A 16,170-nucleotide genomic window follows, 5' to 3' on the forward strand; every position below is an offset into this window, starting at 1 on the left:
GCCCGGCTGGCGGCCACCCGCCCATACGGGGAGTGCGTAGCATTTCCTGGCCGATGTCATGCTGGGCGGGCCTTAATTTGCCCACCCACATAAAACCGGGGATGCCAATCGGAGGCACACCCGCTCCTGCACTCTTCTTCTCCCCCCCCCCCCCCCCCAACCAAATGGTCCAAGTTTTGTTCGCCATTTATGCTGGTAGTCTTTTCTACATACTTGCCCCCAGTTTAATAAAAATAGACTTTCCCCTTTATTCCCTCTTTGCTTTTTTGTCATGAATTTGCACCTGTTTAGATTCTGTATATAGCAGAAAAGCTTACTTTCATTCGATTTATACAATCCTTCCATAATTTCAATCATTTCTATCATATCCATTCTCAGTCTTCTATATTCAGAACAGAAAAGACAGAAGGTTCTCAAGAAAGAGATACTGTATGCAATGAGTCTTCATAATTGATAGTGTTTTAGAGGATCTGTGTAACAGTTACGAAAATGTTACCTTTTGTGGAGTAACAATACTTAATCTTCCACACGATGCACCCAGTTAGCTTGTAGGATATTGGATTATATAATAAAATGTTACTTTGCTCCTGTGGTTTTCTACAGTTACATTTTACAACGTATTATTGTTAAAGATTTCCAAATTAATCTTTGCGATAACGAGGAAAAATAACTCATACTCTGAAAACTCTATTGACCCAGATCTTCCGTGCAGCGGCGATCATTGTTGGATTGCAGCTCCGCTCAAACTTTTCCATGTCTCAAAACTGTTCTCCATTTTTTGTCATGTCTTCCGAATCCAGCTGTCCAGAAATGCAGAGCACAGCAGCCATCGAAAAATGGCATCACAGCATTGTAGTGTTGGGGGAAAGACTTTTTACAGCACTGGCTGCCATGAGAAGCTCAATGAAAGTGAATAGATGAATGTTAGTGAATGGATGCGTGGATGAAGGAGTGAATGGGCAGGATGAGTGAGGTAAGTGGGTTGGTGGGGTGAGATGGCAGGTGGGTAGGGTGGCACATAGGTCGGGGTTAATCTGGTCTGGTTGGGTGGGTTAGTCAGGTCAGGGGATGTCAGTGAGAGTGATTGGGGAGTCAGTTCTGTAGCTACCCAGGGGCAGAATTTTCCCATTGGCTTGCGGGGGCGGACCCCGCACGGTGACGCGTAAAATGACGGGCAGTGATGTCGGGTGAGCATCCTGACGTCACCGTGTGCCATCGTGATATTTTGGTGAGCGGATGCGTGATGATATCCAATGCACGCCCGCCATTAATTAACAGGCCACTTAAGGCCCTTGGGACCAGGCCAGCCAAACGCAGCGAGCCAGGGGCTTCTCCTGCATCCAGGATGCAATAGACTGCACACATGTGGCCATCAAGGTGCCAGCAGGTGAGCCCGGTGCCTTCGCCAACAGGAAGGGCTTCCACTCCGTGAACGTGCAGAAAGTGTGTGATCACAGGATGCAGATTCTGCAAGTCTGTGCAAGGTACCCAGGCAGCTGCCACGACGCCTACATCCTCAGACACTCCCAGGGACACTTCAGTGCTGGATGGATGGCTGCTGGGTGACAAGAGCTATCCCCTCAGAAGGTGGATCATGGTGCCTCTCTGCCATCCAAGAACAGAAACTGAGCAGCAGTACAATAGGAGCCACGTCTCCACAAGGGCTGCGGTGGAAAGAGCTACTGGTCTTCTCAAGATGCGCTTTCGATGCCTGGACTGCCTAGGGGGTGCACTCCAGTACCCCCCAGATCATGTGTCGCTGATATTGGTTGCATGCTGCACTCTCCACAATCTTGCGCTGGAAAGAGGTGGGGCGCAGTGGACGATGAAGACGTAGACGCATTGGTTGTGGATGCTCACGATGAGTCCAGCAGTGAATCCGAGGATGAGCATGTACAGGGAAATGCTGAGGGGGTAGACACTGACCCGGGCATACTCCGGGGAGGCAGGGACCTGGGAGGCTTTAATCCAATGAACCTTAAGCTAGAACACCGCAGATGGACCTCCAACAAAAGCCTGTGCTGCAGGCTCCATACTCGATCCCTGAGTGCTAAATCTGCCTGGATAGGAACATTGAGCTTTATTGACAAGGCCCTTAGTTAGTTAATGTGACACAAATCACTCATAGCATCATGGGTAACCATCCAGCTGCAGAGGAAAAGAGGCACTGTCAGCCATGGTCACATGTCTAAATTTAATGAGATAACAAAATGAACTTAAGGAAATAAAATGACAAAGGTGTTACTAATCATGATCTCATTGTGGGGCAACACAAAAGCACCAGTGAGAAACCCGTGGTGTGCCTAAGGTGCCTTAAATTTATGCTTTTGGGTGCTATGCCTAGGTGCTGTCTCCGCACTGGCATCTGAGACAGCCTGCTTACTGTGCTATCCTGTTGGCCTCAATGACCTTGGCGGCCGTCCTCTGGCCCATAGAGCCTGTGCTGGCCCCACCTGGGAGGGAGTGGCCAGTTCCACAGCTGGCATCTCCCCAGTCGTTGCAGCCTCACCGGACACCATGGTCACTGGCAGAGAGATGGTGAAGCTGCTGCCCTCATCTGGAGCGCCCTGAGAGGAGTATGCAGAGACGACAGGCAGCTGCTGCACCGACGTGAGGTCGCTTCGGACCTCCTTGCTCACTGTAGATGGATGGACACCGAGCTGGGAAACTTGGTGCCCAGACCATCTCCCACAATGGCACTGACCAGGTGAAGTCATTGCCAATGTGTGGGCTTGCTGGTTCGAGCGCATCCCCAGGAAGCCCTGATAGGTCTTCTGGAGAAGTCTCTCCCTGAGAGTCGCCACTCTCTCCATGGAGGACGCATGGCACTCGGCCATGAAGCTCATTGCATTGGCGATGGTCCGCGTGCTCTCCTCCACCAGGAGACCAAGCCAAGCATAGCCTCCTGTATCTCCGCCAGATCCTCCCGCACACCCTGCTGGACATCCAGCATTTGCAGCCTCATGGACGACTCCAGAGGCACATCATCAGCCACCGTCTGAGCATGTGCCTGGTCCCCTGCAGTCCTCTGACTGCTGGTACCATGGGCGCACTCTGTCTCCACCAGCTCCTCAAGCGACTGTGAAGTGCCCTCTACGCTATGCCCCAGGACACTAGCCAATGTTCTAATTCCCACTGAGGTGCTAGTATCTGCGCTGGTGCCTGCCTGGCAGAGATGGTGTAACGCTGGTGGGTCAGAGACTTCAGGGCCCTCAGGTGTGAGAGGGGGCCCCTGTGCTGCTTCCTCCAGGCCCTGATCCACTGATGCTGAAAGGAAGAACAAGGACATATGATTAGTTAACGTGAGGAAAATGTCAAAATGCATCCCTGTCCCTGGATCATTATGCGCTCATCCTTCCATATGCAATGGTCAAGCCATGTTGCAAATTTCAGTCACTGAACATTCAGCAGTGCCGTGGCTGCTGGGACACTAATGGTGACCTAAGTGCTGGGCTAACATACCTGCTCGTGGCACCCCAGCCTCACCGTGGTGGACCTGGGCGCATGGCACCTCTCCAGATCGAAGGCCTCCTGCGTGAATCTGGTAATGATGGCCAACTGGGCCAGCCCTCTGCAAGTTCTCAATCCCTTGGTGGCATTATGAGCATTCTTCCCCTGAGAAGGAGAAAATATCATTGATTAGTGCAACTTTTACCTGGAATCTCTTCACTGCTGTCTCATCCCAAATCAGATTGGGACACTCCAGTGCCTCCTCACCCCGCAGCTGCCGCACACTCGCACAAAGATGCCAGGCCTGTTGCACCCTCTCTCCACCGTGCCCCCCCCCCCCCCCCCCCCCCCCCACCCCATTGGCCAAATGCAGCCTACATCCTACATCATGTTTGGCACCACACAGTCCAACCTTGCAAAGCGAAGAGGTGCAAGCACGTGGAACGCAAGGGGCAGCAGATGGATCGGTGCCCTGCCAAATGGAAGCTCCTCTCCCAGCATGTCAGCACCCTGACTTTGACATGTTTTGCAGTTCCAGCACTGCGCCTAGGTGCAGATCGTCCAGGTTGCCCCCAAAGCAGTAATGTGGATGTCACTGTACCACATGCTGTGGGTGCAGAACCCATTTCATCACCGCCCTCTCAGGGTGATCTCGGCGTGGGCAGTATCTGCTGGCCCACCCAGCAAAGGACACATGCCGTCAATGAATCAAGGTGGGGGGAGGCGGCCAGGGGGGATTGCCTACCTGCTGGGTTACGTGATCAATGCCAACATGATTCTCACCCTTCCAGAGTGCAAAAGGTCGTTGAAACGCTTGCAGCACTGGATCCATGTGCGTTGCACCACGTTGCGGGAGCTCACGATCTCCGCCACCTCCTCCCAGGCATGTTTGGTCCTGTGGGGGGGCCTCCTCCTCCCGTCCTGGGGTACGAGGACCTCCCGCCGTGCTGCCACCTCCTTGAGGAGGGCAGCAAGGCAATCATCTGAGAAACGAGGGGCACATTGCCCCCCTGCCCTATCCTTCTGCCTAGCTTACTCACCAACAGCGCTCTGGGAAACCCTTCTGCTAGCCATGTTTGACAGCCTTTGCAAGGCTGCAGAAGCACTTTTTAAACAGACTGCCGGGTCGCCATTGGACCCGATGGTCATAGCAGTCCTGCCACTGCCTGCCTACTCCTGCTGTCCTTGGGAGCCGTGTTTCACCCTGGGTGGGCCTTAATTGGATTGCTCGTGTAAATTGGCGGCGCAGACCTGATTGCGATCTGCGCCCGCTCCCACACGGCTTTCCCGACAGGCAGAAAATTCTGTTCCCCGAAGTTAGGTTTTAATCTGTCTAACATTTCCTGGGTAACTATCCAGGTAAGTACTGTAGAACTCTCTGAAGTCTCTGACTCTAACTCGGAATCAGAGACATTTGCAAAGGGTTCCATGGAGTAGGGGAATTCTTTCTTGGCAACTCTCATGGAATTGTCAGTGTGTCAGAACTCCTGCAGGGTCTTGACACGCATCTAGGTCATGCACCTCTGACAATCCAAAGACCAAAATATTTGAGCCATTAATCAGATTTTTTTGATCCAACATTGCACAGTAGAGTGCTAGTATGTAAGTGCCCAACCTATATGCCAAATAGGATACTAGCAAGCGATTATGCATAATGCTAATTTACAACTTGTAATTGTCGTGCCCTTAGAAGATATGGATTTAGCAAGTGCTCCAATTTACAACTACTTATCTCTGTATAAACTTCCAATGCTGCTTTGTTCATGTGCCTGATAGGACAAGGTTATGTATTGTTGCAGTGACATTCTTACCTTTTTAATCCTCTGTCCCTACTTCCCAATTGTAGGTATGGGAAACCTGGCTGTGATGCAGACACGTGCGATTACTTCCTCAGTTACCGCAGGATAGGTGCTGATGTGGAATTTGAACTGAGTGCTGACACTGATGGTTGGGTTGCAGTTGGATTCTCATCTGACAAACTAATGGTAAACCACTCACCCCACAAAGAACAATTCAATTATTTCTATACTACATTCATTTAATAGAAATATGAATGCAGAAACAAAAGAAGTACATGAATATAATTATGCAGTTTCTCATTTATTATTAGGAGGGTAACCTTTATTTTACATTTCAACTTCAGCCGAAAAGCAAAAGCATTTGGATGAATTTTATCAACTCTTAGTTTTGACATTTATGAGTTAACGTCACTTGATTTATGTATAATTTTATCTCTCCAAAAAGTAAACCCATTGACCGAACATTCCTCAAATTCTGCTAAATCACAGCTGAACCTAGATAATGTATACTTAAGTCCTAGGCTGAAATTGTGATATTTACAATACCAGATCACCCCACCACCTCCCTCCCCAACCCGTTATTTTCCCATTCTTTCTGAAAGCATTAATAGCATTGACTTTTCTTGAAGTAATGTTCCATGGATCCAAGCATTTCTCCATATTGCAGAATGGCCATTTGGGCATAATGTGTGAGCCCAGATACCGAGTGTTGGTGGGATATTTGACTGTGGGGGCATCATGTTTAAGTGGTCATACCCTGTCCTCACCGGACATACAGCTGTGATCTCTGGTGACATTAGGGGATAGATTAACCACCACAGTGTACATTAGCTTCTAGGTCCTGGGTGGAGGGAAGTGGTGACTTGCAGGCTGCTATATCGCAGAGCTTTCAGGATCTTCTTGTTGGCATTACATCAGCCATTTCTTCTGATCACTGCATACACTTTACTTTTCCTGAAAGTGCTGGCTGTAGTGACAACATGAAAGATTTTTATATTCTGGGACAAGTAACTTCCAAAGCAATGGTGAAACAATGGGATTTACAGATTAAAAGGAGAAAATATGTTTAAAGAAAGATGGAAAGCTGTATGAGGGGTGGCCGTGTGGGACCTTGAAAGGTGCACTGTGTGAAACAGACGTGTGGGGAAAGCCTCTAGCCACCCTGGAGAAGTTTGCTGTTCCAGTAACCAAGATTTTGTTAAAAGCCTTTGGAGTTCCATTGTCGAGTGAGAGGGAGAAAGAAGCTGTGAAATACCTCCCTTACAGCACCAGTGGGTGTTTGTGGTGATATTGCTGTATGTTTTATAGATTAAGAATCTATTTAGGTTGTTGCCTGAAAGGGGTGTGTAGTTGGATGTCTAGTTAAGTAGAAATCTTGTGAGAACTGTACGAAAACTACACGTAACTGTAGCCTTGTGTGTTTCAGTTTTCTTTTACTAATGTTTTAATTTAATCTTTAAAACTTCTAAATGTGGTAATGGACTCATTACTTCTGACTTCAGTGTACAAACCTCCTCATAATAAATACAAATTGCAAAATCATTGTGATAGCGTGGCCAAGTTTCCCTTTGGGATTTGGTCAGCCTGGTAAATACCACCTGCCATATCATAACATGATCTTTTGCTTTACTTTTGTAAACATAAAGTTCCCTGTGAATTTTTTGCCCTCCTAAGAGTGATAATTGTGCTGGGATTCCAGTGCTCACCTAAGTGACCATTCTTATGTGAGCCTAAACATTGAATGTCCACAGGCTCTTCTTCATATAGGGCATCACTGCCAAACTTGGTCCTGCCTTCATCTGACATACCCCATAAGCATTCCCAGCAACAGGCAAGGATATTTGGAGTGGAAACCCATAGGAACATATGTTCCCACTCACAAGTACTACTCTGACTACTGAATGTGTAATTTTTTCTAAGCTTGTGAACTTTAACACCACTTATAATGTAATTATGCTCTTTTGTACCCTGACAATAGGTTTGATTGAGGCGAGATTACATGCATAGTTTGTTAATGGATGCATCTTTTATTTGCTTGTAGGGAGGTGATGATGTAATGGCCTGTGTGCATGATGACAATGGCAGAGTTCGAATCCAACACTTTTACAATGTTGGACAATGGGCCAAAGAGATAAAAAGAAATCCAGCCAGGGATGAAGAAGGTATTTTTGAGAACAACCGAGTGACTTGTCGATTTAAACGACCGGTATATGTCCCTAGAGATGAAACCATTATTGATCTTCACTTGAGCTGGTATTACTTATTTGCATGGGGTCCTGCTATACAAGGTAGGTCAGTTTTTCATCTGTTGTAGCAGTGATTGGATAAGCCACAATTGCATAATATTTATCAACAACATTTTGATTTTTTTACCTGACATAGCTAATTGATTAGTGTGACAGATGAATTGTAATAGAGTATTACAGTCGTTCAGATCTTTTAGGATATTTATAAATTATAGCTGCTAAAATTTAACTAATCTATAGATGAAATCAGAGGGAGGTCTTGTGGTGCAGTGGTCCTTATCTCTGGATTGAGCTATCTTAACTCCACTTTCCTGCCCTATCCCTTGAAAGGATAGTTTTATTGCGAACACCAGAAAACCTTAGCAATGGTAATACAAAACGATATATTCATGAGCCAAACCTATAGTTTCAGTTGTGACCAGTCAATGAGTTTTGATGTAAAATCACACCCGAAATTTTCCAAAAGAAGTAATTTGATAATATCCTTAAAGGTATATAAATACATTTAAAATATTGACATGTAATCTTACCTGATTAATATTTTTGCTGTTTTTACTACTTTTTATGCTTTGTGTTGACCTGAAAGGTTCAATCACTCGACATGATATTGACTCTCCTCCAGTATCTGAAGATGTTGTCAGCATCTACAAGTATGAAGATGTGTTCATGCCTTCTGCAGCTTATCAAACCTTCTCCTCCCCCTTCTGTCTGCTTTTAATTGTTGCTCTGACTTTCTATATACTAATGGGGACGCCATAACTGAGTCAATGCGGGAAGACATTGACTTAAAAACATATTTGACTATGGAGAATTTCAGCAGGAGTGAAATTAATACATATGTTCTGTTTGGAATAGATTTTCCAATGGAGCCCCAACTGAATGCTGTGTATACAATTTGACAATATTCACTCGGGTAGTGATCAGTAAATGGTCAAATGATCAATACCCATGAAAAGCAAGAATTTGAGCTCCAAGCCTCAGTAAAGTAAGTCTGTGGGACAATAGTGGATTGGCAGAAATGCATAGTGTCTTCCTGTTCCAGGATCACCACACACTATTGTTTTTCAAACATTAAATCAGCATGCGTTGCGTATGCCAAGAAGCCTGTACCAAAAGGACTAATAACATTATTCTGAACATAGGCTCCTAGTTAACACGCCACTTCAGATAGGTTGTTGGCATTTGTATTTTGTAGGTTTTTTTGTATAGGGTTTGATGAAAACTCATTGTACCAGATGTTGCCATTTTTAGCACTGAGTTTTGCCAAATCAGAAGTGGGAAGAGTATTTGAACAAAAACAAACTTTTTTAAATTATGTGTAAATAACTAATCTAGAAGCTGATTATATATTCTTTATTTGCAGAGGATTCAAATTGTAGTGAAGTATAAATTTATGTCAAAGCTTTTACTTTGTATAAAGGGTAAAATAGCTTACTTATGTAGTATAATTCAAGAACCAATAAAACAGTTGTATCATTGGAGGAATATTAACGATCAAATAGTCATTAACGACTTAGATTTCTCAATTCAATCTTTCCTTAAAGGCTTCAGGTTCACTAAAAGAACGTGTGACTGCACCTCGTTAGTACCGTCCAACAGCATTTGTGAAAGCTAGAAAGATTATACTACAAAAGAGAGGGAGACAAAAAGTGGTGACAGCATTATTGATATTTGGTCATCTTCACTATAGCCTATACTTATTGTAAATGAAGGCCTTATTATTTTTGTGATAGAAATAATACACTATTCCGAAGGATATCTCATCCATACCAATCTCCCAAACACACAATTGCCGGCTATAAGCAAATGTGGCATTTAGCAGGAGTATTCTGAAGAGCTATATTGGGAGACATCTTGAGAAGGGATGGTGGTTGAATTGAATCCCTGACAGATGGCGGAATAGGTGAATGATAAATCATAGGGGGAGTAATTTCAGAGAAGTGAGACAGGCGGATCTAATACGGCGTGAACAGGTAGCGGTCACAAAGTCTGATGTGAGAAAGGGGAAGAACTGGAAAATAAGGATGAGAGAGAATAATACAGTCTGGATTTATTAGAGCCATCTCTCCATTTCTATATAGCTACATTTTTGTAAAGGTTTTGTCTATAATGAATTTTAAAACTTTGCTGCACACGAATGGAAAATTAAGAAAGAAAAAAATTCATTTCACCCACTTGGCTGTGTTACTTAGCCACACCTATGGAACACCCTTCAAGCATTGTTATTTCCTCAATGCCTTACCATCAAAGCTATCCTCACAATTAATTAGGAATCTGTCCATTTCAACTTCTTTTTGAATGTCAGCTGGGCTATTATTAATTGAGCAAGGTGTTTAAAGAAGGGTGAAGGTTTAAATGATTCAAATATCAGCCTCAGCATGCCGCTGTGGTAGTGCCTCCTAGTCACTAACAGTTTGAAATATAAGTAATTACTTACTTAAGAAATTACTAATTACTCTATGATGAAAGGCTATAATCTCATAATCCTTTCGTTTTCTAATGAAAATCGAGCTCATTTTTTAATGAATTGATGTAGATTTAAAATAGTTAAGAGAAATTCCATTACCTGTTAATGCTCTTCCAGCTCAGCTATTATTGGTTTATTTTCCTGTTCCCAGGAATGCTGGCTGCCAAATATGATGTGCCAGCACTTAATCAGATGCCCCCAATTTCCCCCGCTAGTCATTCTTTTATTTCAATCTATAACTCGACAGTTTATTGTTGATGAACGGACTGCATGTCTGCCAGCCATTTTGATAATTGAACATTGATTGTATCCAATTTTCAGTAATAATGTTTATTATTTCTTGATTGAATCTGTTTTATTGTCTGAACAAAACTAAGTTCAAATGGGAGACGTTGTTCAATTCATCTAACTCAGAAACCTGTAGTCCTTGTCATTACATCTTACACATTCATTCATCCCTTTTATCTTATGTTTTCTGTTCATTGTATATGTCATTTAACAGTAAATACATCAATTAATTTCACCATTTACTCTATTGCTACAATGATGTCGCCAGGGTTCTGACTTAACACGGCTGGCTCATATGTAGCTTCCTCGTCTAATGGGAGCAGATATAATAAAGCTAATATTTGGCCAAGAGTCTTGACTGACCAAATTAGTTTGCTCCAAGAAAACCTTCAAGGTCACTAAACCATGTCCTTAGAAGCAAAGGATACAACACTTCTGAACTTTTATGCAAATGATACCTTCCAGGCATCCATGGAGATGTATCAAGAGTCATTTGCTGTGGTGTCAACTGTTGCTTTTATGAAGTTCACTATGCAACCAGGTGTATAATATTTAACAGCAACAGTTTTGTCATATTGGGCTGTTCCCCAATTAACTGCCTACATGTATCAATTCTTTTATTTTAATATAATCCAACTTGTCTACACTTGAAGGTGAAGGAGCAATTTAAGGCTGGGTTTTTGCGGGCATGACATGTGTAGTGCAAGGTCTCCCTGTACTAAGCAGTGGAAATATAATAATGCATATGTGAGAACAAAAGTTCTGAGGGCAGAGTGCTTTGAAGCAGCACTGCTAAAACTTAATTTGCTCAGCTGTACAGAGGAGAAGATCATTATATTCCACACTGAAGGTTTGCAAAATTATCATCTTGTCGCATGTTGTACTGGATTGGAATCTACACACAGTTCATCGTGATGATATAGTTAAGCAGTAAAAAAACTCAATGACAAAGAGGGTACAGAGTCAGCAATATGAAACCATCTGCAGCCAGAGCAAAGCTGAAGAAGGTTCTATGCTGGCTATTCTCCTAATATTAGTACTAAGACAGAATTATTTCAGGGTAGAATGCTGGCTATTCTCCTAATATTAGTACTAGGCCAGAACTATTTCAGGATAGACATATATCATGACAAAATAATGCTTTTCAGATTTTTAGGTCATGAGTGGATGTTAATTTGGAAAAAAACAACAATGTTGAATACAACTAATTGTCAGACTGATAGTGAAAATGATCTTTTATTTACAGTTTGTGCTTATGTTGTCAAATTACATGTGCTTCTCTGATTTAAGTGGTTCACCAGTTCAGTGTTATCTTGTGTGTGCTACCTGTGATTTCTTTCTTCTACATAATGATTGTAGATGAAGTGCATAGACAACAATCAGTCTCCAATTACTGGCCACAGGCCAAATCAAGGCTGCTCATAGTTTCTAAATAAGACACATTGCAGAAGTATCTGATCTGGCCATTTTTCAGAATGGGAGAATGTAGGACTGGCAATTCCCAACAGGATGGAGAGTTGTGGTTATCAGCCATCTCACTTCTGAGCAACTTGAAATACCCTAAAGTATGTCAGCACCACTACCCCCAATATACCAGTATCTAGACTCCCCTCATCCCACTTTGCCTCCAGCACCTGGTAGTATCTCTCACTTCTTCTCACCAACCACAAAGAAGTGACCAAGACTGCTGTCTCTAGCATATATGCCTTCTTAAATTCCAATGCTGCCATATTTGATTAAAACCCTTCTGAGTTTGAAGGCCGCCCTGTTTCCCTGTCTAAAGTTGCAGAGACAAATAGAGAGGGGAAAGGAAAGGAGCAGCTAAAACATAAGTGAAGGAGAGGCAAATTAAAGCAGGTGGAAATTGTATAAAACTTTGAGAAGCATAAGATAGATGGGAGGTTTGACATGATGATGATTCTGCCACACCTGGCCCACTTGCTTCTTGTGACACATTGATCTGACCTACTGTGTCAAAAGGTTGTGCACAACTGTTCAACATCTTGAAAGGATTAGCTCCCTGTTGGACACACTGTCTTTCACCCTGATGTACCTTCATCAGTGCCAGAAGATCCTTTTTGTGCAGGTTGCAGGTGTTTCTATACTCTGAGATGTCCTAGAAACTCATTTTTCAGGCACTGCATTGGCAGGATAGCCAATGTCACTCAGCTGCTTTTGTCCTGCGCTCCCATTAAATATCACCATTTAGATGATAATGCTATTCATTCTTTCTTTCAGAATGCATTGCATTGTGATTAAAGAAAGTTGACTGTGTCCACCTTTCTACTGGCACAGTTAGGAATTGCTGAAGTGTGTCTTTTTACAATTAAAATTAAGAAGGAAATTCATTAATGCAGCTTTGCACAAAACTGCTACATCTCTCTGTATTGAACTATATGTGACAGAGTATGCTGGTCTGTACATTACTTGCAGTGAGTGTAATAACTGAAGCTTTAGGGTTATGGCAATGAATGTTATTTTAATATATTTTAAAACAAAGAAGTATAGTTCTGATAATCTAGAGAGGAGAGCAGCAATTCTTTTGTCATATTTCTATGTAAAATTATGCTGTTACTGCATGTAACTGACAGCTGATTCATGTGAAATTGTTTACCTAACCCTAAGTGGTAGGCTTCAGTATTGCATAGCTATTTATAATAAACGTGGTAGGCACTGTTAATGTACACAGCTGGAGAATTTTAAATCATATTATGGATAATGCTTGATACTGGCTAATAAAAGAGAATACATTTGAGCTGTGTGTTTGATTTGCTTATGAAAAATCCATAAAATGCAAGCCATAATTTAAAGATTCAAGCTTTAGGTGTGCTTAGGAAATTTGATCAACTGAGGCCACTTCAGAACCCTACAATATATTTGTGTTTTCAATTTTTAATGAGAATATTACAATGATTTTTTTCTAATGTGCTTATTCAGACCTACAAAAATTGAATGTATATTTTGGGAGATAAGTATTTGCACCAAAGTTATGCAGGACATTTGTTCTCCAGTTTTAACAAAAACTTGGAATGGGGGATATCTCAAATTTCTTGTATCTAAAACTTATTGTAATTTTCAGGCACTGGAATAAATGCAAGTAAGAAAATCAGTGTACTCATTATTTGAACCATTTAATAATTAAACATATGTTGATATTGTAAAGTATAATTCTCAAACTATATAGCACTTCACTTTTTTTGCTGTTCTGTCAGTGTAAGCTGCGGTTCAGTTGGTAGCACTCTCATCTGAGTCAGGAGGTTAGTTGTGGCCTCAAGTCCCACTCCAGGACATGAGCACAAAATTAGGCTGACACTCCAGTGCAGTATTAAGAGAGTGCTGCACTGTAACAGGTGCTGTCTTTTCCATGAGGCCTGCCTGCCCTCTCAGCTGAATGTTAGAGATCCTGGCCTATATTTTCCCCTCAATCAACATCAGGAAATACAAATTATCTGGTTGTTATCACGTTGCTATTTGTGGGAGCTAGCTGTTTGCAAATTGCCATGTTTCCTACATGACAAGAGTGATGACCCTTCTTGCTTATTGGCTAACAGCACTTTTGGGATGTCTGGTGGTCACGCAAGTACTATCTAAATGCAAATCTTTCTTTTCTGTATTACATTAATATAAAATATCTAAATTTAAAAAGAGAAAATGCAATTTTTTTATTGAATTGAACAGCTCACAACCATAAGATCAATTCACATCTTGAAAATCTGGGGAAACTTTAGGATATCTGCCTCAATGTATTTCCCTTTAGAGTGAGGTTCCATTTCCCAAGATTTGTATTGGGTTTAAATTTTATATGTATTTGCTCATCTAGTTGGCCCCTAATATTTAGTTTACTCAAATATTAATAGAAACTTTGAAGGTGCAACAAGTTTCAAAATCCTAACAGAGTGCAGATTTAAATTTCATAAATTATAGTGTTTAATTTTATGTCAGTTACATGCAGATTCATTTACTCTATATACCTATATACATGCACAAAATACAAATATGCATACACATATAATATACACATAGCAATGGAAAGCAATAGTATGGTATGTTTATATTGTACAATTACTTTTGACTATTACATATACTTTTTGCATCTTAATGTCTTTTTTTTACTATACTGTATTGTAAAACTGACCATTTTTGCTGATGAGAACATACTTTTCTGAACAATACAAATACATCTTAAGGATTACTTGCATTAGAATGACATTACTTAAGGCATCTTACAGTGAAAGTGGCATAGATATTAATGTTTTTTAAATAATGTAGCATAAGATTAAATACATTTTTTGAGTTTCAGTCCAAGAGTACAAGAAGAGGGAAGTCTTGCTACATTTGTTTGGTGTGAGGCTACACCTGGAGTGCTATGCACAGTTTTCATCTCCATATCAAGGGACAGATACACTTGCATTGGAGGCAAATGTTCACTAGATTGACCCTTGAGATGAGAGGGTGGTCACGTGAGAAGAGGCTAAGTAAATTTGGCCTATGCTCTTTGGACCTTAGAGGTGATCTCATTGAAACATACAATATTCTGAAAGGGCTTAATATGTTTCCTCTGTCTGATGTCATGGACGGTCTAAAGGTGTTTTCCCAAAGTATGTATGAGCAATGAAGTGTGTGTGTGTACATATTTGCTCACCTGTGGAGTGAGAAGTTCAATTTAAAATAATCCAGCTGCAATGCCTTTTAATTTAAAAAGGAAAAGGTGAGTTTATTTCGCACTATTGCCCTGAAAGTTACTTAAGGTAAAGTTATTAACACATGTACACACAAGGATTAGTTGCAGATGAAGATAAATGATACTTATAAATGCAAATCAAGTTTAGTCTATTATTTGGTGTGGGCCTGATATGTTTTGAAGTTTGTGTTATCTGAAGTGAAGATTTTGAGATTGTAGAGTGGTCTCTGCAGCTGCAATGGCTTCCACTGTCAAATTGCCAGAGGTTGCTTTAACAGGTAAGCTTTGTAGATGGAATCAGGTTTACGGGGAGGAGAGAGTTCCTTGCTTCTAGTTTTGCAAGCTTGGCACTTTTAGCTGCCCAGTTACTTTCAGCAGACCATTAGCTGTTTCTGGATGTTTCTTCTCTCTCTGGATTTAAGTTCTTGTGAAGTTAGTTCAAGATGGATCTGAAACAGGTTGACTTTTTCTGCAATATCTTTAGTAAAGAGCTAAATTGGCCACTGTATCATGTGATTCAAACAATATGCCAAGTCACCTTCCATTGAGGTATCTGAAGTCTCCTTTTCAGTTAGTGTTCAAAAGGGGCCAAGGTTTTCAAATGTCGGAGAAAGCAATTGTCTGACCACTCCTTGAATTTCAAAGTCTTTTCATGTCTGGGCATGCCTGCTGGCAATCCACTTGGAGCCTTCCAGAATCTTGACAACGTTGCAGTTGTAAACTCTGGTGAACTGTGACAGCCATCTTAAAGATCAACAGTGTCTCTTTTAAAGAGGGCTTAGAGGTTTTTAAAAATTTGTAATGCTTTCATGCCTGCTCAGCATGACACAGGAATCTAGAACACACTCAGGATAAGGGGTTGATCATTTAGGACTGAGAAATTTCTTCACTCAAAGGGTTGTGAATCTTTAGGATTCTGTTCCTGAGGGTAATCCATCATTGAATATATTGAAGGCTGGAATGGATAGATTTTTGATCTCTCAAGGGAATCAAGAGATATGGGGAATGGGCAGGAAAGTAGAGTTAAGGTAGAAGATCAGCCATGATTGTACTGAATGATGGAGCAGGCTTGAGGAGTCTTGTGATCTACTGACTCTATTTATAATGATACACAGATTTTGTCTGTGTACATTTCTAATTGTCAGTGAGTAGCTTTGGTGGGCAGAGCCTGATGCACTTAGTAGCACATGGGGTATGGGTACTTGTAAATGGTTGTGGTGGAGACTGGGGTGCAGGAGG

General features: G+C 42.0%; 1 protein-coding gene across 1 annotated transcript in view; it reads left to right on the forward strand.

Moving 5' to 3' along the window:
• The window catches only part of LOC121276514 (DOMON domain-containing protein FRRS1L), a 44,271-nt gene extending 35,808 nt beyond the window's left edge, over positions 1 to 8,463 (forward strand). The window contains exons 3-5 of the mRNA XM_041185015.1: positions 5,297 to 5,435; positions 7,291 to 7,537; positions 8,082 to 8,463. Of these exons, the coding sequence (XP_041040949.1) occupies positions 5,297 to 5,435; positions 7,291 to 7,537; positions 8,082 to 8,254 (559 nt within the window). The 3' untranslated portion in view covers positions 8,255 to 8,463. The remainder of the gene's footprint in view (positions 1 to 5,296; positions 5,436 to 7,290; positions 7,538 to 8,081) is intronic.
• Positions 8,464 to 16,170: the final 7,707 nt, after the last annotated feature.

This window comes from Carcharodon carcharias, chromosome 3, assembly GCF_017639515.1.
Source record: "Carcharodon carcharias isolate sCarCar2 chromosome 3, sCarCar2.pri, whole genome shotgun sequence".
Lineage (NCBI taxonomy): Eukaryota > Metazoa > Chordata > Chondrichthyes > Lamniformes > Lamnidae > Carcharodon > Carcharodon carcharias.